Source organism: Populus alba, chromosome 2, assembly GCF_005239225.2.
Source record: "Populus alba chromosome 2, ASM523922v2, whole genome shotgun sequence".
NCBI classification, from domain to species: Eukaryota; Viridiplantae; Streptophyta; class Magnoliopsida; order Malpighiales; family Salicaceae; genus Populus; species Populus alba.
In genome coordinates this window covers 14,224,244-14,249,937 of record NC_133285.1, presented here as the reverse complement: position 1 = coordinate 14,249,937, position 25,694 = coordinate 14,224,244, and the positions used below count along the sequence as shown (strand labels likewise).

Sequence of the window (25,694 nt, the reverse complement as noted above, 5' to 3'; positions counted from 1 at the left end):
AACATGTAATTAAATATGCCTAGAAAGATGATTATTTATTTATTTATCTAATTATTTATGGTGTAATGATTATTTTGTTACCACAATTCTTGTTTCAATTTAATCGTAGGAAAAGGGATATTTTGTTGAGCAATAAATCAATGAAATTGTGTTGTGATTGTGGTGGTTCGCTTTCCTTCTGTTGCTCTTTTAATTTGCTTTCAATGCTGGTGATGTATTGACTCTATCATGCGCGTTGTGTAAACTGGGATTTATCCCAGCTTTTGTTCCATGGATATATTCAGAGTTCCTGGAGCATAAGAAACCTTCATCCCTACAGATAGTGATTTATCCCAGTTTATAGTGATTGATATTAAATTTCCCTACTGTGCAATACGAATTTTAGTTACTCTATCGATATAAAAGAGATGAATATATAGAAGAGATAAAGATGGTAAAAACATCTTAATATATTTATTTTGTTTTTTCAACTGAACACGTTTTTTTGTTTTTTATGTCATTGATGCTTTGTGTTTCTGATAAGTGTCACCGTTTTGCTAGATCAAACAATGGGTCAAAAAAGAATCAAAATGGAATTGATAAGGAAGGAGAAATCTCGTATGCTTACTTTCAGGAAGAGGAAGGCAGGTTTGCTTAAAAAGGCTTCTGAGCTCTCTATTCTTTGCGGTGTTGATGCATGCGTAATAATCTTCGGACCAAAGCACAAGGATGATCATCATCCTGTAGCAACTGAGACTTGGCCTCCACGTTCTGAAGACGTTAGGTGTATTATCAACAGGTACAAGGGCAGTGATCAACCAAGAAGATGTTACCAGGTCTCTGACTACTTTGCTGATAAAAAGAAACAGATTGATTCTGAGCTTGCAAGATTGCACAAGCAAGTTATCAAAGCCAAGTACCCTGCATGGGATGATCGTCTCAACAGGCTTTATGCAGATCAATTAAGGGTTCTTGTTGGTCATTTGGATGTTAAAATCGATCTTGCTGACAAGAAACTTGGAAGTTTCAACGCAAATCAGTATGCCATGGGTGCACCAGGGGTGCAAGCTGCCTCGCTGAGTCCAAGCGTTTCTCACGACATGGAGAGCTACATGAAGAGCAGAGATGACAATTTTTTGCAGCTTATTCACAATTCGAATCCCTTTGATGCTCAACCACCTATGGCATTCTACCCTGAGCAGAGTTCTCAGGTGACCAGCTTACTGGAGAGTAAGTATAGCAATGGCTACTCAACAGACTTGCAGGTTTACTATGAACCAAGGCCTTTAGATGATCAGTTACCGGTCGGTTTCCAGTGTAAACAGACTTCTCATGGGACTTCAAGGAATGCAAGTTTATGGGAGAGCAACAATGGCAACTGTTATTCAACAGACCTGCAACTTTACTTAGAACCAAATCCATTGAACGTTCAACCACCAATGCATTTCCAACCTAAGCAGAATGCTCATAGGACTTCGTCATATCTAAATGCAATGGAAGATGCGATTATGAAGATGGGTTGCGATCAGAATACGAGCGATCAATTTGTTTGTAAGCTGTCTAACAGTAGTAATCTGCCTTGTGCTAACCGCACACCATGGATGTGGGATAATGTATGGTTCAACAATGTTGATTCCTCAGTGAGCTATATTGCTCCAACCAAGCAGCCAATTATGCCATCTATACAATTTCCCATGTCAAGCTTTCCTTATCAGATGCAGTCTTCTGAAGCAAGTGATTTCACTGGTAACCTTGAGTTTGAAGGGAAGGGTCAAGGCTACAACTAGATGCATGCAGGATTTTAAATTTTTTCTTACAAATTATGCTTTAATAACAGTAAGCTACCACTTTAGGTTTCTTGAAAAGCTTTGAACAATAGCCCAGATCTAATTACAGTGATTTTTAGTTCTACATTTTGATGTATGAGGTGATGATTTGGGAATATCAAATTATCATCCATAATTACAGTGATTTTTAGTTCTACATTTTGATGTATATTTGTGGAGACCAAGACGTTTAAAGAAGTTCAAAAACCAATTTAAAAATATATATGGAGAAAGAGACCATCGAAGCTCTCTCCCACGTCCATTGCAAAAACGTTGTTTTCTCCTTTAAAACCCACCAGTAGCTGTCTATTATCAGCTAGCTGGCTAGCTAGTGCAGTAGTGCATTTCATTTTCTCTATAAAGAGCAAAGTCTGAAGTCTAAACCCATCCCTCAAGTTCTAGCTCTAGCAGTACACATTTCCATGTCCAATCAAGAAGCAACCAATTATTATGCATGTAAGTCTTGAAAGTTTTACAGTAGTGGTAAATGTTTTGATTTTGAATTGTGTTTATGCATTTTAACGCTGAATTAATCTTGATATTAATATGCTTGAACCAGATCATGAAAAAGTTTGTACCAATGCTGATTCTGCTATAGCTTGTTGGAAATATCCAATATAAAATTCTTGAAAAATGGTCCCAGTCAACTTGGTTACGTTCATATGAAGTTTCAATTCTCACCATGAGATAGGGCAGTCAGGTTTTCTTATCCTTTCTCGGAATCCTGCACTCGACAAACCTTGCTGCTGTTTGCCCTATGAACATCGTAAAAAATATGGTGAATTTGCTTAGTTTCATGATAAAAACATATATCAGATTCTGCTCCAAATGAGCCTGAAACAACGTTGTAAGATGTTCTTGATGGTGAATTTGTTTTGTTTCCTGATTGATTGCCATTTATTTTACACAAGCAAAAGAAGGGGGGAAATGAAAAAATTCTGGTGTGTTTTTTCTTTCCATCATGAAATTGATCCTCGAATGTCTGTATGATTCCCAAATTTGACATGACACAAAAAAAGGTAACAGACATTTTGCAGGCAGAGCTTAAAAAGAAGGAGAATAATGAATTGTTTCATGATTTTGGGGTGACCAAGCTAAGTTGCTGAGAAGCCAGCATAATATTTTGCCTCAATGTTGAATCACCATCCTGATTGTTTACATTTCTACCAAGTTCTATCGAATTTTGATCTAAAGGAGAAATTAGGATGGATACCATAATCAACTTGAAAAAGCTTGTACATATGCTGATTCTGCTATAATCTGCTGGGAATATCCAATCTAAAATTCTTGAAAAATAGTCCCAATCTGCCTGGTTACGTTCAGATGAAGTTTCAATTCTCACCACCAGACAGGACCTGTCAGGTTTTCTTATCCTCCCCCGGAATCCTGAACCTGAGAAATGGTCCTGTGAGCATTAGAACTGTTACTTCAGGCATATCATTTCCCACCAGAGCATATCCAAGGATTGATTGTCAAATCCATTGCTAGATTTTATTTAAAGAACCACTTCAATTGAGAAACTTGTTATTCGATGATATATTGCGTTTTCAAAATAATTTTATATTATTTTCTAACACAAAAAATCTAAATTATTATCGTAATAGAATCAATCATGTTACAGAACCCTTCTTTAGTGATGAATTACAGTAACCAATTATGCTAAAGGAGGAATCAAATTGATTTGGTCCATGTATGATAAGATCAAATCCATGAAAAACTTCGACTCAACACCTCTGCATATATTCTTACTTACCCCATTTGAGAATCAATGCTACACAGAAATGAAAAATCATTACATATATTCTTTCTCTACCTTAAGTTTTTTTAATTTTTCAAACAACATAGTACCTGGAAAGAGACAATTTTTTTCTAAAAATAAGCTTAAAGAAGTCCTTCCACCCAAATTCTGATGTTAAATACCGAGTTGGCTTGTGAAAATTAATTGAGGAGGGGCTATATTATGAAAATTATAAAATAAGAGAGGTTGATGAGCTAATTAAGAGCTTGTTTGGCAGTGTGGTTATTGTTGTTTTTCAAACAGTTTTTCGTGCCAAAATACATGCCAATAATGTTTTTTGATTTTTTTAAAATTATTTTTGACATCAACACATCAAAATTATTTGAAAATACTAAAAATATATTAATTTAAATTAATAAAAAAAAAAAAATCAAATTTTTTCAAAAGCGTTTTTGAAATGCAGAAATAAGTAAAATCACTCCTTGAAACAGAGTGTTTTTAAAAAAGTATTTTTTAATTTAAAATAATTTTATTCCGTAGGAATATTCAATCTACAAGGAATTTTTCTACAAAAGATCGCTTTCTATGTGGCAGCTTCTGATTCTTTCAATGTCTTTGTGCCTTCATTTCTTGGAAGAAAATCATCATCTTGCATTGATTCTTCGTAACTAATTGGCTAAAAAATCAATACACTTGCATGGTTGTAATTTACCAATGCGAAGATAATCTTGTTGACCAGATAGAATCTACGAATTGGTGATAATATAATTTATTTTATGAATGAATATGAATACATCTTTAAAATAATCCAATTAAAAAATTATTCTATGAAGATGTCTTTATTTTTTTTTTGAGTATTTTGTGAGGTATATTCTTATTCAAATTACATGCACTCTTATGTGCCTGTTATCCAATATTCTTTGGGGGAAAAAAAAAACATAGTTTTTAGATCCAATCTAGTGGCCGACCCGATCCAAGACTCGAGTTTCGGGTTATGACCTGGTCAATCCTTTAAAAAATATCAAAACAATATCGTTTTAGTAATAAAAAAACAAAAATCAACAAATTGCAACCGAGTTTTTCACCAAGTTAGTCGTGTCATATCAGATTTTTTTTTTTTAATTCTACCCGATTACAGTTCTGAGTTGGTTGGGTTCCAAGTCAATTCACTAAACCGAACAAGATTTAAAACTATGAAAAAAAAATACCTATCCCACGTGCTTAAAATGAGAGAGGCAAGTTGCCTCTCATGGCAGCCAACATCTCCCATATCCATGTTCTCTTAAAGTCTATGAAAGAAAAAAAAAATCTTCCAAGAAAATACTTTTCCAAAGATATTTTTTTAGAAGAATATAAGTCTTCCTAGTCGTTCAAAAAATCGAATATGTATATTTCGGACAGAATAAGGACTAAAATCCTTGTTCTTGTCTGAAATACACCTCCCGAGCAAATTTCTTGTCCCGTCATAAAAGATGGAATTTTATATTGTCCGTTTCTTATTTATCACTTATTTATTTTTTTTAATTTGGTTAAATAAAATTTGACCAATTTAATCAAAATGAATATTTTACAAAGTTGATAGTTCAAATTTTCGGACTTAACATCTCTTTATATTCTTAATTAACCCCACATTTGAGAATCAATGCTACACAAAAATGAAAAATCATTACATATATTCTTTCTCCAAATAAAGTTATTTTACTTTTTCAAAGCATGCTCGGGAAATCATTTTAGCTTTCTTCATAAAATTTGGGGAATTGTGAATTATGGATTGTGTCTTCTTATATTATTATTTTTCTTGAATATATGATTTCTTTTCTTTTCTTTTCTTTTCTTTTTTGTTATGATTTTTTTAAAATTATTTTTATTTATTTTTTTATATATATAAATTAAGATGGTTGAAAATTTAGCTTTATAATTTTTTTTTTTTATTTTGTCTTTCTATGAGGTTAGCATGGCTTGCAGGTTTATCAAGGTAATTCGGTTATCTTGATTTATGAGTTTAGTGGAGTTTTTTCTTTTCTTTTTTTAATTGAATTTGGCTTTATTATAGTCTATTTTTTTCTAATATAATTAGAAAAAATAGTTTTTAAAAAAAATTATGTTCTTAAACTTTATAAAATAACAAAAATTAAAGGATATAGAGAAATCATTTTTCATCCAACACTGATTGCATTGGTGGATTACAATCCACAATGTTTTGCTTTCTTCTTCTTTTTTTCTTTTTAAATTTTTGTTACGATTTTTTCCTCAAATATGTTTTTGTCGATTTTATCTTTTAAGATTTAGATTGTTGATAATTTAACTTCATAATTTGCTTCTTTTTATTTTGTCTTTATATGAGATTAGCTTGGTGTATGAGTTTGTCAAGATAACCTAGACTACCTCGATTTATGAATTTGATAGGTTGTCTTTATTTTAATTGAACTTGACTTTTTTATAGTCTATTTTTTTCATATAATTAAAAAAAAATAGTATTTGAGAAAAGTCATGTTATTAAACTTTATAAAATAACAAAAATTAAAGGGTGTGAGAAAAATATTGTTCACCCACAAACATTGCACTATGAATAACAGTTGTAATTCACAATGTTTTTTTTCTTTTTCTTTTTTTCCTTTTGTTTTGATTTTTTTATAAAAAAAAAATTGCTGATTTCATCTTTTAATACTAAGATGATTGAAATTTTGGCTTCATAATTTATTTTATTTTATTTTATTTTTCTATAAGGTTAGCATGGTTTACAGGTTTTTCAAGGTAATCCGAATTACCCCGGTTTATGAATTTAGTAGAGTGCTTTTCTTTTTTAATTAAACTTGATTTTTTTATCATCTATTTATTTTCTTATATAGTTAAAAAATAATAATTTTAGATAAAAGTTATGTTATCAAACTTTATAAAGTCCATAGACCTATTCGCAGGTTTGGTTGGTTGATTTGGTTCGCAAGTCTAGCAAGTTTAAATTTTTTTTTAATTAGTTTTTTTATTTCATCCTTAAATAACAGGTTAATTGATAATTCAATTTCATAATTGGTTTCGCTTCGCCTTTTATGAGATTATTATGATCTAAAAAAACATCCCGGTATTGGATTAATATTTAATTTCACAATTGTCTATTTTTGTTATTATACAATTAAATAAAAAATAATTTTCAAAAACAAATTATAATCCTAACGGAGTCCATAACTTAGTTTATAAGTTTGGTGTACTAGCCCAACTTAGTATAGGGTCAACAAGTTTATTCACCAATAAGATATGCTTTGTTTTTTTATATATATATCTTTTAATTATTTTTAATTTATTTTATTTTATTCTTTAATATTAGATTTGTTAGGAAATAAACTGTTTGATAATCCATGAATTGCTGACAACATAATTTCTTTTATGAATGAATGTGAAATATATCTTGAAAATCATCCATTTAGAGAATTTAATTTTGATTAAAGCACCAATCAATAAGAGAATATCTCCTACCTTTAAGAAAATTATTTGACGAGGAAATCTCTATATATGTTCCTTATATATATATATAGAGAGAGAGAGAGAGTTATTTTGCAAGGTATATTCTTGTTATGTGCCTATTATCCATTATTCTTTGAAAAGAGGGCCTCTCCCACATGCTTAAAATGACAAAGAGGCAATGTGCCTCTCATGGCAGGCAACATCTACCATATCCATATTCTCTTGGTCTTCGAAAGGAAAAATAAAAATTCTTCCAAGAAAATACTTTTCCAAGGATATTTTCTTAGAAGAATATTCTAAGTCTTCCTAGTCGTTCAAAAAATAGAAAATGTATTCAAAACATCTCTCTAAATCTACCCACGGGCTCTTTCAATAATTCTAAGCTAATTCAAGCTTAGTTTAGGTTCCGATCACTTTAAAAATGAGAAGATAAGTTTTGAGAATGTTCCACGAAATTTCCTTGTTATGTCTAAAAGGGTGTTTGAAAGTAGCGAGGATTACTTTTTAAAATATTTTTTATTTTAAAATATATTAAAATAATATTTTATTTTTAAAAAAATTATTTTTAACATAAACATATCAAAATGATTTGAAAATATAAAAAATATATTAATTTAAAATAAAAAAAATATTTTTTTCAAAAACATTTTTCAATTATAGTGTCCTAAGTTACCTTTAAAAAATAATTATTGTCCAGCTATAGAGGATGAAATAAGCTTGTCCAATAGAACAAATAATTCTTGGTTTTTTATTTCATATATTTTTTTTATCACTTATTTTTTTTTAATTTGATTTGCTAAAATTTGACCAATTTTATTAAAATAAGTGTTTACATGTAAAGGCTTCATTGCAAAAAAAAGATTATTTAAACACTAAATTAAACATGCCATAAAAATCAAAGGATCTAAAAAACAGGTTATATTTGAAAACATGGTTGAAATTGTGTTTTTTTAAAAATTAAATTTTTTTTTTAAAATTAATTTATTTTTATATTTTTAGATTATTTTTGATATACTGAAGTTGAAAATAATTTTAAAAAATAATAAAAATATTATTTTATATATATTTTCAAATATATATATATATATATATATATAAAAATCTTGTCCGGTCGCAATAAACTCATGGCAAAATCTAATCATTTGATGGTACGATTCAGGGGTGCCATTTTCTTTTATTTATTTTTGCAAAAATATAAAATTAATCAATGACATGGTAGCCAAGATCGATACTTGGCTACATAAACTAGACAACAAAAATATTAAAGATAGAAGAGCTGGACACCCAAGGACCAGCCACACATGGTGCAGCCGCTGAGCTGTCCGTTCAGAGCTGACCATGCCACTGCATAAGGGCGCACTGCCGTCGCTATCTTGTCCACATACCGGGTTGGTGTAGCTGTAAATGATTTAGTTTTGTTAGATATATTTTTAATAAATTGTTTTTCAGACTTTAATTTATAAAAAAAACTTATATATACATTCGAGTGGGAATAACTCTTCATTTAAATTAAATGTTTTTTTTATAAATGAAGTCTAGATTTTTATTTAATCAGGAGTTGCAATATTTCACTTCTAACTCGTGAGCCGTAGTTTAATGATAATTCAAATCTCACATGTAATAATAATAATAATAATAATAATTTATAATCGATACAAATGTGGTAGGGAGATAAATAGTACTCATTCTTGGTAGTTGGTACTTGTAATATGATATTTTAAATTTATGGTGCTATTTCTATTTTATTTTTTTAATTCTCTGTGGTCAGAATTCATGCCTCGTTGAAAACATGGTATCGTATGTAATAAAAACGTTGCAAGGCAGCTCATTTCATTTATAATTTCACCAACTTTGAATTTAAAATTTGTTCAAGTGGATGCATCAACACACACAAAAAAATAATGAAAAGAAAATGAAAAACCATCTACGTCTCCATCGTAGACAGGATTGTAAAGCTTTAGCATTGAAGATGTATTCGCATTGATGAACGGTATTTCATTTTTTGTTTTTTTCTACATTTTTTTTTTTTTTTTGTGATTGAAATTATCATCTTGTTGAAAACATGGTGTTTTGAGATGTGGATATAGTGGATCTTATGATTTCTAAATTGGCTTGGGTTGGTTTTGTTAATTTTGTGTTGGATATTAATGTAATTGTTTACATGGTTGTGATTTTAAAAAAATAGTTTTGTTTTTTTAAAAACTTGTAAATATTGTTTATATTTAAAAATAAGTTTGGTTAAAATTATTGGGAGATAATTTTTTACATGTAATATAAATAAAAATATATTATTTTAATTTTTACAAAACTAGAATTTAAAACGCAATTATATGCGAGATTAGTTCAAACTATTTGACTGATTAAATGATTTTTTTCTGTGGTTCGGCAAAAAAACAAAAACCACTACATCACATATCACATAGCCACAAAATAAATAGATAAAGAAAGAATGGTTATAAATCTTTCCATTCATGTATTTTTTTTAATTAATATAAATATATGAGTTAATTTAAATATATCTCGATCTATTATATATGATCATGTAAACCTCTTCTCCTGCATTCTTATTCTATAACCTATTGGATATTTTTAACACAATCAATAGTTAAATACTCATCATCATCATCATCATAAGATACAAAAATGTAATTATAGTAGCTATCTTATAATAAGTTTACTTTTCATATGAATCCAGCTGCATAAAACATGTACTGAGTGAAAACTTGCTGCAACAATTTAAAAATAAAAAATTAATTAATCATGATGAAGTCGTGAAAACTTCAGCCATGAATGGACTTTCTATAGGCTGCAACTTGGGTTTTTTTCTATAGGCTCGGTGTTTCTTGCCGCACAAATTTCTTTACAGAATAAAAAACTCTCCGAAGAAGATAATATATAGAAAAAAAATGATACGAAGAGCATGAGAAAAGTGTATCTAGAGAAATGAACAGTAGATTATTTAATAATTATAGTTATTTTTTAAATAATTGTTTATGTTAATATACATGTCAATAATTTTTTTATTTTTTTAAAAAATATAAAAACAAAAATAACTTGTACTTATCCGCTTCAAATATTTTACCTGGTGAGCATAAATATTTATAGATGTTGATAATTTCAGCTTTTCCTGCGGCGGATAATATTGTTGCAGGTATTTTGTGGTGTTTGTAGCAATGATAGAGACAATGTCGAGATGAATGATGGAGATAAATGAATGCCTCTCTCAAAATGAATACCTCGTGTTCTTCATCGTGTTTCATATTTTAACTTTATTTTTCCATGGAATTTTTATTTTTCCATCAAGTTTTACGTCCCTCTGCATAAAACATTTTTTTAATTAAAAATATATTATTTTTGTATATTAGGATGTCAGAATTATTAAGAATATCTAAAAAGTAATCTGATATTTTTTAAATAAAAAATTAATTTAAAAAACAAGTTTTACCCAGTAAACAACACTCCTTTAAAATGAAAGCAAATTTGAAGTGTATTTCACACCTTGAGAGGGACTACAACCTGTCATGAGACACGCTGTAGGACGTCTTTTTCTTTGGTCGGTCGTCCCTGTCCTTCGCTGGTCCAATTCCCTCTGTGTCAAAATGAAAGCCACGTTGTCAATGACAGAAAACAAAACGACATTGTTCGTGATTGATCTAGAAATAAATAAAACTACTTTGTTCTAACAAATAAAAATTTGATTATTTAAAAATTAGTTTTTCCATCTAATAATCTAAGTTTTTCTCGTTTATGAAACTGTGGTATAAATTAAATCATATAGTTTGAAAATTTGGACTGACTTGGTGATTCAGCCCTAAATCTAAACTAGTCTAGGCTAATAAAAAATAAAAATAAAAATTAGACTGGTTCGGTCAAAATTTTTAATTTTTTTTTTAAATAGAGTTTATTATTATTATTATTATTAAAAAAAATAAAAAGTCTGGACCCACCTTCTGAACTATGACTCAGAGTCTTCCGTCCGGTTTTGACAGTGAGAACCGAACCAAAGTCAGCAGACGTAAACTACTTGCTAACTCCAGACCAGACCACTGGTTGGTTGATGACGAGGATGCAACACGCCGGTCATTGATTTCAAGAAAAATCCAAAATAAACTGCAAGTTTTAATAAAACTTATTTCAAAATATTTCTTCTTCAGCAAAATTCACAGCCGCCATGGCTTCTTTCTTTTATTATTATTATTATTAAAAAACACCATTAATTAATTTTTTTATATCTAAAAAATTCTGTATAAACACTGTGGGACTGAGAGAATATATCTACAATAAATATTTTTTTAATGTTTTTTTAAAATTCAAACCAAAATTGATAACGTGAGGGGTCAACCTATGAATCCAAGTCTCAGAAATACTCGCCAATTAAAAATGAAAAATAAACTTGAAGGTGAAGTTTCAGGGGCGGCGCCAGAAGACTTAATTAGAGGGGTTAGATTAAAAAACAGATTTCTCACGGAATCAAGATTTAAATTTCTCTAACTTCAGAGCCAAGACTATAAATCATTAGGGGCTGAAAAAGAAATTCTTGCAAGTGCCGGGCCCCCGCCCCCGCCCCCGCCACTAGAGAGTTTAACTTTTCTTCTTCTTTTTTACTTTAATATAATATATATAAATATATTGGTGTGCTTAAACATTTTTTTAAAACGAATAAGTATGACTATACAGAGATATTTTATATATTATGGTAATTAATTTTGATCAGGAGTACAATTATACGTACGAAAGAAGTTTCTAGTAGGAGACAAATTGCTGAGCAACCCTGTACAAGTCCAGTGACGTATGGGGCTGGCTTGCCAACTTTGATGTGATTACTCCCATTACACTACTGTGACACTATCTCAAGCCAGCATCAATACCATGTAAACCGTCTAAAATCCCCTTTTCAAAATAAAAAATATATTTTTTATTTTTATTTAATTTATTTTTATAGTTTTGATGTCTTGATATTAAAAATTAATTTTAAAAATTTAAAAATAATTTTAAATATAATTTCTAAGCAAGAAATAAACAAAATACCACGAGGTTATTAAACTTGGCAGGTTATGAGTTGCTCAAGTTGGAGTGGATTAATTAACTTATCTGGAAGTGCAGTAGTATTTGAAGGAATACTAAAACGAAGTTAGAATTAAAAAATATATATATTAAAACGAGCTTTAATAAAATTGAAGGAATCAAACCAGGGTGGTTTTGATTTGATTTTTTCCACCCTACCAGGCCGGGTTTAGTATCATCAGAGACTTTATCTGATTAATTAAAAAACGAATTGTCGTGGTGTCATATGCCCTTGCTAAAAAATAAAATCAAACCTACTCGATTTATTTAAATAATTAATTAAAAACCGGAGTGTTTTTTTTTTTTTAATGATTAATATCATAGAAGGCACATAGTTTCACAATTCTCCACCATTCGGTACTTGATAATAAGAATATCCAATGAGAATTCTCCGCAACATACATTTGGAATATATAATATAAAATCTTTTATTTTTTTTACTTAAGGGAAAAAAATATTTTAATATATTTTTAAGTAAAACATACTTTAAAAAGTAATCATTGTTATAATACTAAACAAGATCTAAGCAAGAAACGAGCAGGAATACCCCAAAATTATTAAACCTGGCTCGCTTCTTTATCGCTCTAAAATACAGGTTGTAAATTAGACAAGTTAAACCGGATCAATTAACTTGCTTGGAAATGAAGTAGTATTTGTTTTCATACGCTTTTTAAATGTGTCAGCCTTAAAAAATATTAAATCAAAGGTTTTTTATGCGGTTATATAAAAAATAAAAAATATTTTAATATATTTTAAAATAAAAAATTCTTTTAAAAAATTCTTTATACTGTAATATCAAATACATACTAAAATAATATTAACATAGTTATTTTGAATTAAAAAAAAATAAAATCAAAACAAGCTTTAATAAAATTGAAGAAATCAAACCAGGTTGGTTTTGATTTAATTTTTTACACCCTACTAGACCGGGTTTAGTATCACTGAGACTTTATCTGATTAATTAAAAAACGAATTGTCTTAGTGTCATATGCCCTTGCTAAAAAATAAAATAAAATCAAACCTCACTCGATTTATTTAAATAATTAATTAAAAACCGAGTGTTTTTTTTTTATATGATTAATATCATAGAAGGAACATAGCTTCACAATTCTCCGCCATTTGGTACCTGCTAATAAGAAGATTTCAATAAAAAAACAATAATTTATATCCAATGATAATTCTCCACAGCATACATCATATAACATTGGAATATATAATATAAAATCTTTTATTTTTTTACAGAATGGAAAAAAGTGATAAATCTACTAAAGTCCTATTTGTTTTTGTATTTTAAAAATACTTTTAAAAAAATTTAAAAATTTATTATTTTTTTTTTGCTTCAAATTAATATTTTTTTATATTTTTAGATCATTTTGATATTATAATATCAAAAATAATTTTTAAAAAATAAATAAAAATATTATTTAATACATTTATGGATGAAAAATATTTTAAAAAGTAACTACAATCACACTTCCAAACATGCTTTTAATCAATTGTCACTTAATGCGTTCCTTAATTTAACCAATAAATAAGTAAAAAAAATGTGATTAATAAAATTAAAACTAAATCATAGCAATTAAAAACAAAAAAAAAAAGGATCCTTTAAAAAAATAAATATAAATAATATGTTTTCACCTTAGCAAATATGTTTTTATCGTATTTTTGATTGAATATTTTATTTACATTAACATAATTTCTTCTTGTTATATTTTTTTTATGTCTTGCATTACTTTTTTTCTAACCTTTTTTGGTAATTAATTAGATGCCTTGATTAATTAAAAATAACTGTACAGTGATCATAATGGATCAAGGCAATTAATTAGATGCTTTGATTGCCATTTTGGGATTATCTTAAATTCCAATCATATCAAGAGATGATTGCTGGTTCATGCGGGCTGCGAGACGCTGATTTTCTTTCCCTGGCAGTGTTGCTGGTGCGCTGTCGTTTTATGCAATGCCTGAGAGCTAGGAAACATAATTGTTGGATCTCCCGAGAAATTTGTGATCCTATCTTGATTCGGTTCAGATTTTTAGTTGAATGGATAAAATATTTCCTTGATAAATACTGATTGATATATTCAGATTTTTAATAATTTATTTGATCTGATCTAAACTTGGTGGAGTTAACATGAAAGGGATAAAAAAACCATTTATTTTAATAAAAATAATTAATCAAGATTATTCTAATTAGAAAAGAGCAAAAAAACCGAAAAAACCGATTAAACCGATAGAAAAAAAAAAGTAATCCAAAAAATAAAACTGTAAAAAAAAAACAATTAAATCGATTAAAATTTTAAAAAAACTTATCGGTTGGGTTGTGTTTTGGTTTTATAAACATGAAATTGAAAAAACTAAACTGAAAAACTGGGCAAAACTAGAAAAAACCGAGTCAAATTGAAAAACCAAGTCAAATTGGTTTGAACTGGTTTTTTTTTTTTAATTTTAGTTTGGTTCCTTTTTTCTTATAAAAACTGAACCGAATAAAAAATAATCACCCCTAATTTTAATAACCCAAGAATCATTCCGATGATTTTGTAATTCCGAGTTAGTTCTCGAGTGTGGGCTCGAAACTACAGTAGCGAAAGATCATGCCCTTTCAATACTTGAAAGCTTTTAATTATAGTTGTGTTATCGTGGTGCATAATATTTTTTAAAATGTTTTTTTTATATAAAATATATTAAAATAATATATTTTTTATTTTTAATAAGGAAATGATAAAATAATGCTAAATATATTAATATATTTTCTTAAAAAATTGTAAAACCTAGATAAGTACGATCCAGCAGCACTTTGTAAGCAAATAATCCATGGAAAAATAAAATAAAATCACGTACACGGTCATATTGCAAGCACAAAAAGTTAGGTCACCATTTTTATCTTTATTTTCATGACTGCAGCAAAGAAACTTGAGATAAGTGGGCAGATTGTTGTCTTCAACACAAGAAACAAAAGATGTTTATTTACAATTTTACTAGCCCTCCCTCCATTCCTACGCGGCTGGGTCCCACTGACAATGCCAGTTTGTCTGATGAACACTTGTGACATCAATGATGCATGATCTTGTCTTTGTATACATTGTTAATCGGTGTCCTTTGGATACCATGCAACACACTCACTCTTGTTTGATGATATATTATAGCTCGAGTATGATCACAAATGTTTATATTTGATTTTTTTTTTTCTCTCATTAATTTTAATATAGTGGATTGAAACCATTTAAAAATATTTAAAGATTTGTTAAAGAATAATCTCAATCAAATAATTTAAGCTGTTAGGTGAGGTTTTATGATATAATTTATATCATTTTCAAACACGTTATCTTAAATGAAAGTTTTTGTGCTCGAAACTTGAACAGAATCACATTATCTTGTGTTTAATTTTTATCAAATAAATAGACATAATAAAATTAAACCTTGAAGATTATTAGGCTATTAAGGTCCTGAAACCATGTTAAAAATCATCTCAATTTAATAGTTTAAACTGTTAAATAAAATTTTAAGATATGATTTAAATTATTTTATAATAAGATTGATTTTTCTTCTTTTATATAAGCACTTGAAGCATGTTTGGTATCATAATATTTTTTCTAGATTTTTTTTTATGTTTTTGCATCATCAAGGAATACTAAAAATATAATTAATTTAATTTTTTAAAGGAAAGTGTTTTCTTGAAAAGCACTTTACTTATTTATACTATATACTGATAAATAAATAAAGGCAGTCCAATGTAGAAAGCATGATAAATTAAAAATCAATGACCTCAAAAGCTTACCATCATGGGCATCACACTCATACACTCTCACTTGAAATCCAACGTCATCTTCCACTGTAAAGCATAAACAAACAATTCTATCTCCAATCTAAAATAATATAATTTATTTTCAACCCATTCTTAACTGGATCCCCATCAATATCTTATCACATACTTTGATCCACATTCTGCTCTCACAAATATGCTGTAGCAATTAATATTCTTATTCTCACACCCCCTGGCTGGCTATCTCTTTGTTTTTTGTTTTTTTTTTTTGTTTATATATATATACATGTGACATGGGAACTCAAGCGAGGTTGAAAACATAAGCTAAAAGCCTGAAAACGTTGTTAATTGTCAAGGAAAAGGTAGAACCTTTAGCCTCTCGTCTAAAGGAGCACCTCCCGTTTCTGTCACCACGAGTGACTCACAGCACATTGAAACATCCAACACGGCAAGTGCTATAGTTACTACCAGCAACCGTCCAAGGTAGCAGCAAACTTCAATTATAGATAGATGTAAAAAACCAAGAGATAAAAACATTAGTCAATACATTTATTTCCTATCGTTATAAAAGATTTAAGAGAAAGAGAGATCAAAAGTTGCAGTCTTTCTACTTCTCTCGTTTTCTCTCTCTCCATCTTTGCATTTTAAAGTTAAGTCATTTTCGCTTGCTACTCGTTGTTTCTTTATATGTGTGCGTGTGTGGTGTAGAAGGAGGAGAAGGCAAAGAGCTTTTTATTTTTTTGGGTGTTTAAGGTGATACGAAGAGGTTCCTATCAATCACAGGCTGGTTTTACCTCGACAATCGCCACCGGCTTACCCTGGACAATTTTCGAGGTCAGTAACTTTGGTGTTTTCTCTTTCAGATTTCGAGATTTTGACGTCCATCTCTCTGTCTCCTTCTGTTTCTTTAGAGAGAGAGAGAGAGAGTCTGTAGGTAGAAGGATCAAAGCAAAGTCGAAAGGAGGGTTCTTTATAATCTTTCTCTTTCTGTATTCGTGTCCGTTGTTGATGAAAACCTGGTTGTTTCTTTGTGCAATGTGTCTGCAGATTCTATTTCCAATATAGCAACACCTTTCTGTTCAAAACCCAGATGGTGAAATGCCCCTCTTCTTTATACGATTTGATCTTTTCTCCTCTTCATCAAATTGCTGCTGCCTTTCATTGACGACCACAACGAGGGCTTACTCTCTTCAATCACTACCTCTTGTTTCCAATAATGGGTATCGTTTTCTTGCTTAATAATATCAGCTCAGGATCAACCAACCCTGTTTTGAAGGCAATTCAAGGCCTGCCCACGTTGGAACTCGCCTCCATTTGTGTGAATTTGACACTTTTTATCGTGTCTCTCTTCATTATCTCTGCAAGGCAGATAGTTGTCTGTGTTGGCAGAGTAAGATTCCTTAAGGATGATTCTACAGTTCCCAATCCGACTCCAATTCGAAGGTCTAGTGTTGACGGAGAGATTCGTGATGTTATAATCGGTACGGGTTTTAAGTTGTGTCTGTTTTGTTGTTTCTATGTTTTGCTCTTGCAATTCTTGGTGTTGGGGTTTGATGGAGTTGCTCTGATTAGAGAGGCTGTTAAGGGGAAAGATGTGGATTGGTCTGAGATTTGTGTCCCTGCTGCACAAGGTTTGGCTTGGTTTGTCTTGAGCTTTTCAGCTCTTCAATGTAAATTTAAGCTGTCTGAGAAATTTCCTGTCTTGTTGAGGGTGTGGTGGTTTTTCTCATTTTTGATTTGTTTGTGTACTTTGTATGTTGATGGGAGCAGTTTTTTTACTCGAGGTTCAAAGCATTTGAGTTCTCATGTTGTGGCGAATTTTGCTGCAACCCCAGCTCTTGCTTTTCTATGTTTTGTTGCGTTTAGAGGTGTTACTGGTATACAAGTTTGTAGGAACTCTGATCTTCAGGAGCCATTGCTTCTTGAAGAAGAGGCAGGGTGTCTTAAGGTCACTCCTTATAGCGATGCTGGGCTTTTCAGCTTAGTAACCCTTTCTTGGTTAAACCCCCTTCTTTCTATTGGCGCAAAGAGACCGCTAGAGCTTAAGGACATTCCCCTTCTTGCACCGAAAGATCGTGCCAAGACAAACTATAAGATTTTGAATTCAAATTGGGAAAGAAGAAAAGCTGAAAATCCTTCCAAGCAGCCGTCTTTAGCTTGGGCAATTCTGAAGTCATTCTGGAAGGAAGCAGCTTGCAATGCCATCTTTGCCTTGCTGAACACCTTTGTTTCATACGTTGGTCCGTACATGATTAGCTATTTTGTTGATTATCTGGGGGGTAAGGAGACTTTCCCTCACGAGGGCTATATTCTTGCTGGGATATTCTTCTCAGCCAAGCTTGTGGAGACGTTAACGACCCGGCAATGGTATCTTGGGGTTGACATCCTGGGTATGCAAGTGAGGTCAGCTTTAACAGCAATGGTGTACCGAAAGGGACTGAAGCTGTCGAGCTTGGCCAAGCAAAATCACACCAGTGGAGAGGTTGTTAATTACATGGCAATTGATGTCCAAAGAGTAGGGGATTACTCTTGGTATCTCCATGATATATGGATGCTTCCCCTGCAAATAGTTCTTGCTCTTGCAATTTTGTATAAGAATGTTGGAATTGCTTCCTTTGCAACTTTGATCGCCACCATTATCTCCATTGTTATCACAATCCCCGTGGCTAGGATACAAGAAGATTATCAAGACAAATTAATGGCTGCCAAGGATGAAAGGATGAGGAAAACATCAGAGTGCCTCAGGAACATGAGGATTCTGAAGTTGCAGGCATGGGAGGACAGGTATAGAGTAAAATTGGAGGAGATGCGAGGTGTGGAGTTCCGGTGGCTTCGGAAAGCCCTCTATTCACAAGCTTTTATTACCTTCATTTTCTGGAGCTCCCCCATATTTGTTTCAGCTGTCACTTTTGGTACTTCTATATTGTTAGGTGATCAGCTCACAGCGGGAGGTGTTCTTTCTGCTTTGGCCACCTTCAGAATACTACAAGAACCACTGAGGAATTTCCCTGACTTGGTGTCGATGATGGCCCAGACTAAAGTTTCTCTTGATAGAATTTCCGGATTCCTGCAGGAGGAAGAGTTGCAGGAAGATGCAACCATTGTTCTGCCTCGAAGCATTACAAACTTGGCCATAGAAATTAAAGATGCTGCATTCTGCTGGGACCCTTCTTCTTCTTCTTCTTCTTCAAGGCCCACATTATCAGGGATACAAATGAAAGTCGAGAGGGGGATGCGGGTAGCTGTTTGTGGCGTGGTTGGTTCTGGCAAATCAAGCTTTCTCTCCTGCATCCTTGGCGAGATTCCCAAAATCTCTGGCGAAGTAAGTTAGATTCATGGACCTATTTTCTTAATTTCATAGCTTAAATGATATTTCCGGTTAAATGTGATTTCTTCTTTCTGGAATCTATTATGCATTGAAGATTCATTCCTGTTCTCCCTTTCCCTTTTCCAGGTGAGAATTTGTGGCACCGCTGCTTATGTCTCACAGTCAGCATGGATACAATCTGGAAATATTGAAGAAAATATTATATTCGGAAGTCCAATGGATAAAGCAAAGTATAAAAACGTAATCAATGCTTGTTCACTGAAAAAGGATTTGGAACTCTTCTCACATGGTGACCAGACAATTATTGGTGATAGAGGTATAAACTTGAGCGGTGGCCAGAAGCAGCGGGTTCAACTAGCAAGAGCATTATATCAAGATGCAGACATTTATTTGCTTGATGATCCCTTCAGTGCTGTGGATGCGCATACTGGTTCAGAGTTGTTCAAGGTTGGACTTTCCTTGTGTAAAATCAATGTTGCTTTTCAAATGAATGCAGTTTGCCTAAATGTGTTGTGAACTGCAGGAATACATATTGACAGCATTAGCAAGTAAGACTGTGGTTTTTGTGACCCATCAGGTTGAATTTCTGCCCGCCGCCGATTTAATTCTGGTATGGAGTTGTTTTAATATCTCACCTCTATGTAATGCTTGTGTAATGAAAGAACTGATTGGTATCTATGGTTTACGTTTTGCATCTCATAGAGTTGAATGTTTCCTTTTAGCTTGATTTAAATACCAGGTTGTGTTTAATTTGAGACTAGGATAGTCATTCTAACATTCATGCATAGCCATCTCACCTTTTTTAACTCAACCAATTTTCTGGTAGCATCATAGGTTCTTAGCATGTACAACTGGGCATCGTCACTTTGTAGAATATGAGCACATGTTTGCATAAAAATGTCATAACACATTTCAACAAAAGTATTAGATCATGTTTTTGCTTGCTTCATTTAGTAAGACCCTCGCTTTACATTTTTTTTTTGGGGAAGGGGGGCTTTAAAGAAGGTAAATCAGAGACCATGTATTTGATGCTTCTCCTTTTCCTTTATTCCATAAAAAAATATTCTCTGATATCTATCTTCATCACATCAGGTTCTCAAGGAAGGCCGCATAATACAGGCAGGGAAATATGATGAACTTTTGCAAGCAGGAACTGACTTTAACACCTTAGTCTCAGCTCACAATGAAGCAATTGGGGCTATGGATATTCTAAATCACTCATCAGATGAATCAGATGAAAATTTGTTGTTGGATGGATCTGCCACACTACATAAAAAATGCAATGCGTCAGAATGTAGTATTGAAAGCTTAGCAAAGGAAGTGCAAGAGAGTGCATCAGCTTCAGATCAGAAAGCAATCAAAGAGAAAAAGAAAGGAAAACGTTCAAGGAAAAAGCAGCTTGTTCAGGAAGAGGAAAGAGTAAGAGGAAGAGTCAGCATGAAGGTTTACTTGTCCTATATGGCTGCAGCATATAAAGGCTTATTGATTCCACTCATAATCCTTGCACAAGCTTCATTTCAATTTCTTCAAATAGCTAGTAATTGGTGGATGGCCTGGGCAAATCCCCAAATGGAAGGAGGCCAGCCTAGAGTGAGCCCTATGGTCCTTCTTGGTGTTTATATGGCCCTTGCTTTTGGGAGCTCGTGGTTTATATTTGTCAGGGCTGTTCTGGTTGCTACATTTGGTTTAGCAGCAGCTCAGAAATTGTTTCTGAAGATGCTTAGAAGTGTATTCCGAGCACCAATGTCTTTTTTTGACTCTACTCCAGCTGGACGGATCTTGAATCGAGTAAGTTCATCTTTTTTTGCTGGAAATATTTATCCTATACATGTTCTCCACCCATATATGGTAGATGACTATTTTCTTTTTCTTTGCTTCCTTTGTCTCTCTTTTATGTCTTTCACTTTGCTTTGTGCTGATCATTTACAATCTTACAGGTGTCAATTGATCAAAGTGTAGTGGATCTTGATATTCCTTTCAGGCTTGGTGGATTTGCTTCAACTACCATACAGCTTTTTGGGATTGTTGGTGTAATGACCAAAGTCACCTGGCAAGTTTTGTTGCTTGTTGTTCCAATGGCTGTTGCTTGCTTCTGGATGCAGGTGATTAATTATCCTTTTCCCTGAGTTAACGATGGCATTGTTGGTTGTTGGACAAGATTAGGGAAATGAACAGATATTGCTTTGTAATTATGCAACTGATTCTAGAGACCACTGATATGTGATGTGTGGTCATGAACGAAATTGGACATGTTGTTGCTTCAAATATAAGCTGCAGAGGTCTAATATTTCGTTCACACTAGGCATTCACAAGAGCCTCATTTTGAGTAAAGCATAAAATCCATAAGGTGGATGATGGAAGTTAATTGTCAATCTTTTTCTTGACTTCCATTTCAGTAACAATCCTTTGTTCCTTCAAGGTTCACTCAATGTAGTCTTTTACGTCTTTAAACATTATATTACCTTTTTTGCAACTGAAAGTCAATACACATTGCTGCTGGACCCATCGTATAAATTGATATCTGTATGGTTTCAGAAACTGATTTTTTTTTGGTTTGATGATTCAAATGCTTGAAACCTCATCATTTCTCTCCCAGTACCTTGAGCTGTTCCAATCATCACTGATGAAATTTAATTTCCACTAAATAATTAGAAAAGACAGAGGTTGTTGATGATGAACATAAATCCTATTGCATTTTGACTTTAACTACCCATTTAAGGATTCATATTCTGTTAAATCTATTGTATAAATGGTATTGAAGGATAAATTACCTTACTATTAGTATCAATGATTGCAGAAATACTACATGGCTTCATCAAGGGAACTGGTCCGTATTGTTAGCATTCAGAAATCTCCAATCATCCATCTTTTTGGGGAGACAATTGCAGGAGCAGCCACAATAAGGGGCTTTGGGCAAGAGAAGAGGTTCTTGAAGAGGAATCTGTATCTTCTTGATTGTTTTGCTCGTCCATTCTTTTGCAGTCTTGCTGCTATTGAGTGGCTCTGCCTACGCATGGAATTGCTTTCAACCTTTGTATTTGCTTTCTGCATGGTTTTACTTGTTAGCTTTCCCCAGGGAAGTATTGATCCAAGTAAGGATGTTACTGTGCATTACTTGATCTATCTGATAATATGTAACATTTGGAATTTGTGAATTTATGGTTCTTCTATTCACATTTGCTTGTTTTTTAACAGGCATGGCAGGGCTTGCTGTGACTTATGGCCTTAATTTAAATGCACGCTTATCACGGTGGATACTTAGCTTTTGCAAGCTTGAAAATAAAATTATTTCCATTGAAAGGATCTATCAGTATAGCCAACTTCCTGGTGAAGCCCCACCAGTTATAGAGGATTCTCGCCCTCCATCCTTGTGGCCAGAGAATGGAACAATCGATCTGATCGATTTAAAGGTATTTTGTTAAGTTATTCCAGTATGCATGTGCATTGTCATGTGGAGGAACTATTTTAATTGCTCAATATTATTTCGAGTTATATGTTCTGTTATTTGCAAAGCATTTCCTAAAGGAGAATCATAATCCCTTTTTTCTGGAATTGATTTCCCTTATCCTTTGGCCATGATCATTTTGATTTGAGTCTGTTATTAACAATCAGCACTGTTTTTATTTCTGAAGGTTCGATATGGTGAGAATCTTCCAATGGTGCTTCATGGGATATCCTGTACTTTTCCTGGTGGGAACAAAATTGGAATTGTGGGACGAACTGGAAGTGGTAAATCTACACTGATACAAGCATTATTTCGGTTAATTGAACCAGCTAGTGGGAGGATCATTATAGACAACATCGATATTTCTTCTATTGGCCTCCATGATCTTCGTAGCCGCCTGAGTATCATACCCCAGGATCCTACTTTATTTGAAGGGACCATTAGGGGAAACCTTGATCCCCTTGAAGAGCATTCAGATCAGGAAATTTGGCAGGTCTTTCTCTTCTTCCTGAACATGCCTAAGAACTTAAAAAAATCTCAGTGGTGCCTGAATTATTAAAATTATGACTGATCTTGAAATGTCTAAGAATTCTGAGAAATCTTTGGGTGATATTATTGTTACTATAAATTTATTTAGTTTGTTCTGGAATTTAGATTCAAGAGTAATTTTTTTTCTTTCCAAATTGCAATTCTATTTTTTTTACACAATCCCCAAAGCATGTACTGAATGGTCCGATTTAAATCACTGTAGATTTGATAACTTTATTTCCAGCCTTTAACAATATGTTGCCTTGTATGCCAAAACATAAACTGCATTGAATCTTAAAATTATGTGTATGCATTTATGATGATGTGCCCCAATTAACGGTTCAACTATTTGGCACAGGCTCTCGATAAGTCACAACTAGGACAGATAGTCCGACAGAAAGAACAAAAGCTTGACTCACTAGGTATGTAACAACAAGTTGTTAATGCAATGGTACTGTCAAAGATTTATTGGTGCATTGAAATAAATGATTGGTTGTAATTGAGTGCATAATCTGCAGTTGTGGAAAATGGAGATAACTGGAGTGTGGGACAGCGGCAGCTTGTTGCCCTGGGTCGTGCTTTGCTTAAGCAGGCAAGAATTCTGGTGCTTGATGAAGCGACAGCATCTGTTGATACAGCTACTGATAATCTCATTCAAAAGATTATCCGGACAGAGTTTAAGAATTGCACGGTGTGCACAATTGCACATCGCATCCCAACTGTCATTGACAGTGACCTTGTTCTGGTTCTCAGTGATGGTGCGTGCATATCTATATTTTATTTTATTTTTTCAACTCCAAATAGCATGAAACAATTAACATAAACAACTTTGATGAAGTGAAAGTTTCTTTTGGGAGGAGTTTTATGAAGTGAAAATCTAACCTTTCATCTGGATCGAGAACCATTTAAATGTTTCTTGGGTTCAGAGTCAAGAGGTTACTTGGTAAATGTGGCTCAGAATCTTGACATGGTTAACAATTTCAATCACAATCTCTAGCTAGGACGTCATTTCTCTCTCCTGAGAATCTAGTTACGACGTCATTAGATCAGAATGATCCTGTCTGTTTTACCTGTCCAATTTCGTCTGCAAAACAGTTTTTTCAGGGCTTTGGGCTCACAAGCTTGACAACTTAATCCTTGGGACTAATTTGGTTATTTATCCCTATTGCCCCTCTTAGTGAACTCCTTACAACTGTCTGGGACTGCTGTGGTAGTCACATTATTAAGCAATCTTTTGAGACGGGTATAATCGAGCCGCTACAAAATGCTCATGAGACATGTTCTTTTGTGCAGGTCTAGTTGCTGAGTTTGATACTCCAACACGGCTGTTAGAGGATAAATCATCCATGTTTCTAAAGCTGGTAACAGAGTATTCTTCAAGGTCAAGTGGCATCCCGGATTTTTGAACAAGACGGCATGCCCAGAACCTCCAGGTGAGAGTCAGCAAGAGCAGGCCAAGGGCTCCAAAATAAAGTGGCCGGTGCTGCTTTCCTCGCAGCTGTTGCGTTCAGCAAACTGGAAGACAAATGGGAAGGCTGAAGGCACAGGTGTAGGTGCTTGCACAAAGTCCCTTTAGGAATAAGTAACTTATCATGGCAAGGCAAGGCAATTCACCCCCCTCGAGCATGCATCTCTATCATATTTTGTAACAGAGAATAAGTTTATTTGTTGGGAAGAGAACAAATAAGAGGAGGGAACAGTTGTATTTGTTCAATGGTGTCCATACAGTAGGGTCTAGGTTGAGGCAAGCTTTTGTATTTCAAAATCATTAGAGCTGAACTCGTCAAATGCCATTCCCACTCCTTCCACCATGATTCAGTCTTAGGGTAGATAGACTTTTTGATTCTAAGAAATTTTGTCCGCCAATTTCTCCTTGAATCCTCTCTGCTGCTTCTCTCTGTTTTTATTCATGTATTTAATCTCTCATAAGGATCTACTTTGGTGTTTGGTTGCTGTCTTGAATAAAAGAGGTACAAAATTCTCTGTTTTTATTCATGTATTTAATCTTTCATAAGGATCTACTTTGGTGTTTGGTTGCTGTCTTGAATAAAAGAGGTAGAAAATAATGGTACTGTTTTGTTATGCTTTTATTTTTTTCTTCCTGTTTTGATATGCTTGTTTCAACCTCAGACTTAAATATGTCTTGATTTATGATTTTGTGTTTTAAAAAAAATATATTATTTTTTATTTTTTTAAAATTAATATTTTTGAGTATTTTTAAATCATTTGAGGTTAAAAATAAATTTTTTCAAGTAATTTTTTTTTTTTGAAAAGCAACTATAATGATTTTAAAATATCTTTTATTAATATATTAAAAAAACAATTATTTTTAATATTAAAACTTTATTTAAAAATATTAATTTTAAATAAAATATTTAATTTTTTAAAAAATATAATTTCAGGTCGCTAGGATAATTTCCTATTCATGATGATGCTAGTTACTGAATTGTTTTACTAAAATACTAAAATATAGGAGGAATCTGAATCTCTTGGATGTATAGAAAAAATAAGTGTATAAAAAAGGGTAAGATTTTGAATATTTTATTTTACTTATGGACAAAATAAAA

General features: G+C 32.3%; 2 protein-coding genes across 2 annotated transcripts; both read left to right on the top strand.

The window, feature by feature from the left end:
- Window positions 1-548: 548 nt before the first annotated feature.
- On the top strand, window positions 549-1,890 carry LOC118050028 (uncharacterized). Its single transcript, XM_035060238.2, has one exon. It carries the CDS (start codon window positions 549-551, stop codon window positions 1,764-1,766), a length of 1,218 nt encoding a protein of 405 aa, XP_034916129.1. The 3' UTR covers window positions 1,767-1,890.
- Window positions 1,891-16,144: 14,254 nt separating this feature from the next.
- On the top strand, window positions 16,145-25,118 carry LOC118050029 (ABC transporter C family member 5). The gene is made up of 13 exons (XM_035060239.2): window positions 16,145-16,309; window positions 16,535-16,660; window positions 16,874-19,148; window positions 19,281-19,601; window positions 19,678-19,764; window positions 20,247-20,942; window positions 21,092-21,256; window positions 21,952-22,246; window positions 22,350-22,564; window positions 22,787-23,092; window positions 23,486-23,549; window positions 23,646-23,885; window positions 24,421-25,118. The coding sequence occupies exons 3-13, from the start codon at window positions 17,043-17,045 to the stop codon at window positions 24,531-24,533; spliced, it is 4,608 nt and encodes a 1,535-aa protein (XP_034916130.1). The 5' UTR covers window positions 16,145-16,309; window positions 16,535-16,660; window positions 16,874-17,042; the 3' UTR covers window positions 24,534-25,118.
- Window positions 25,119-25,694: the final 576 nt, after the last annotated feature.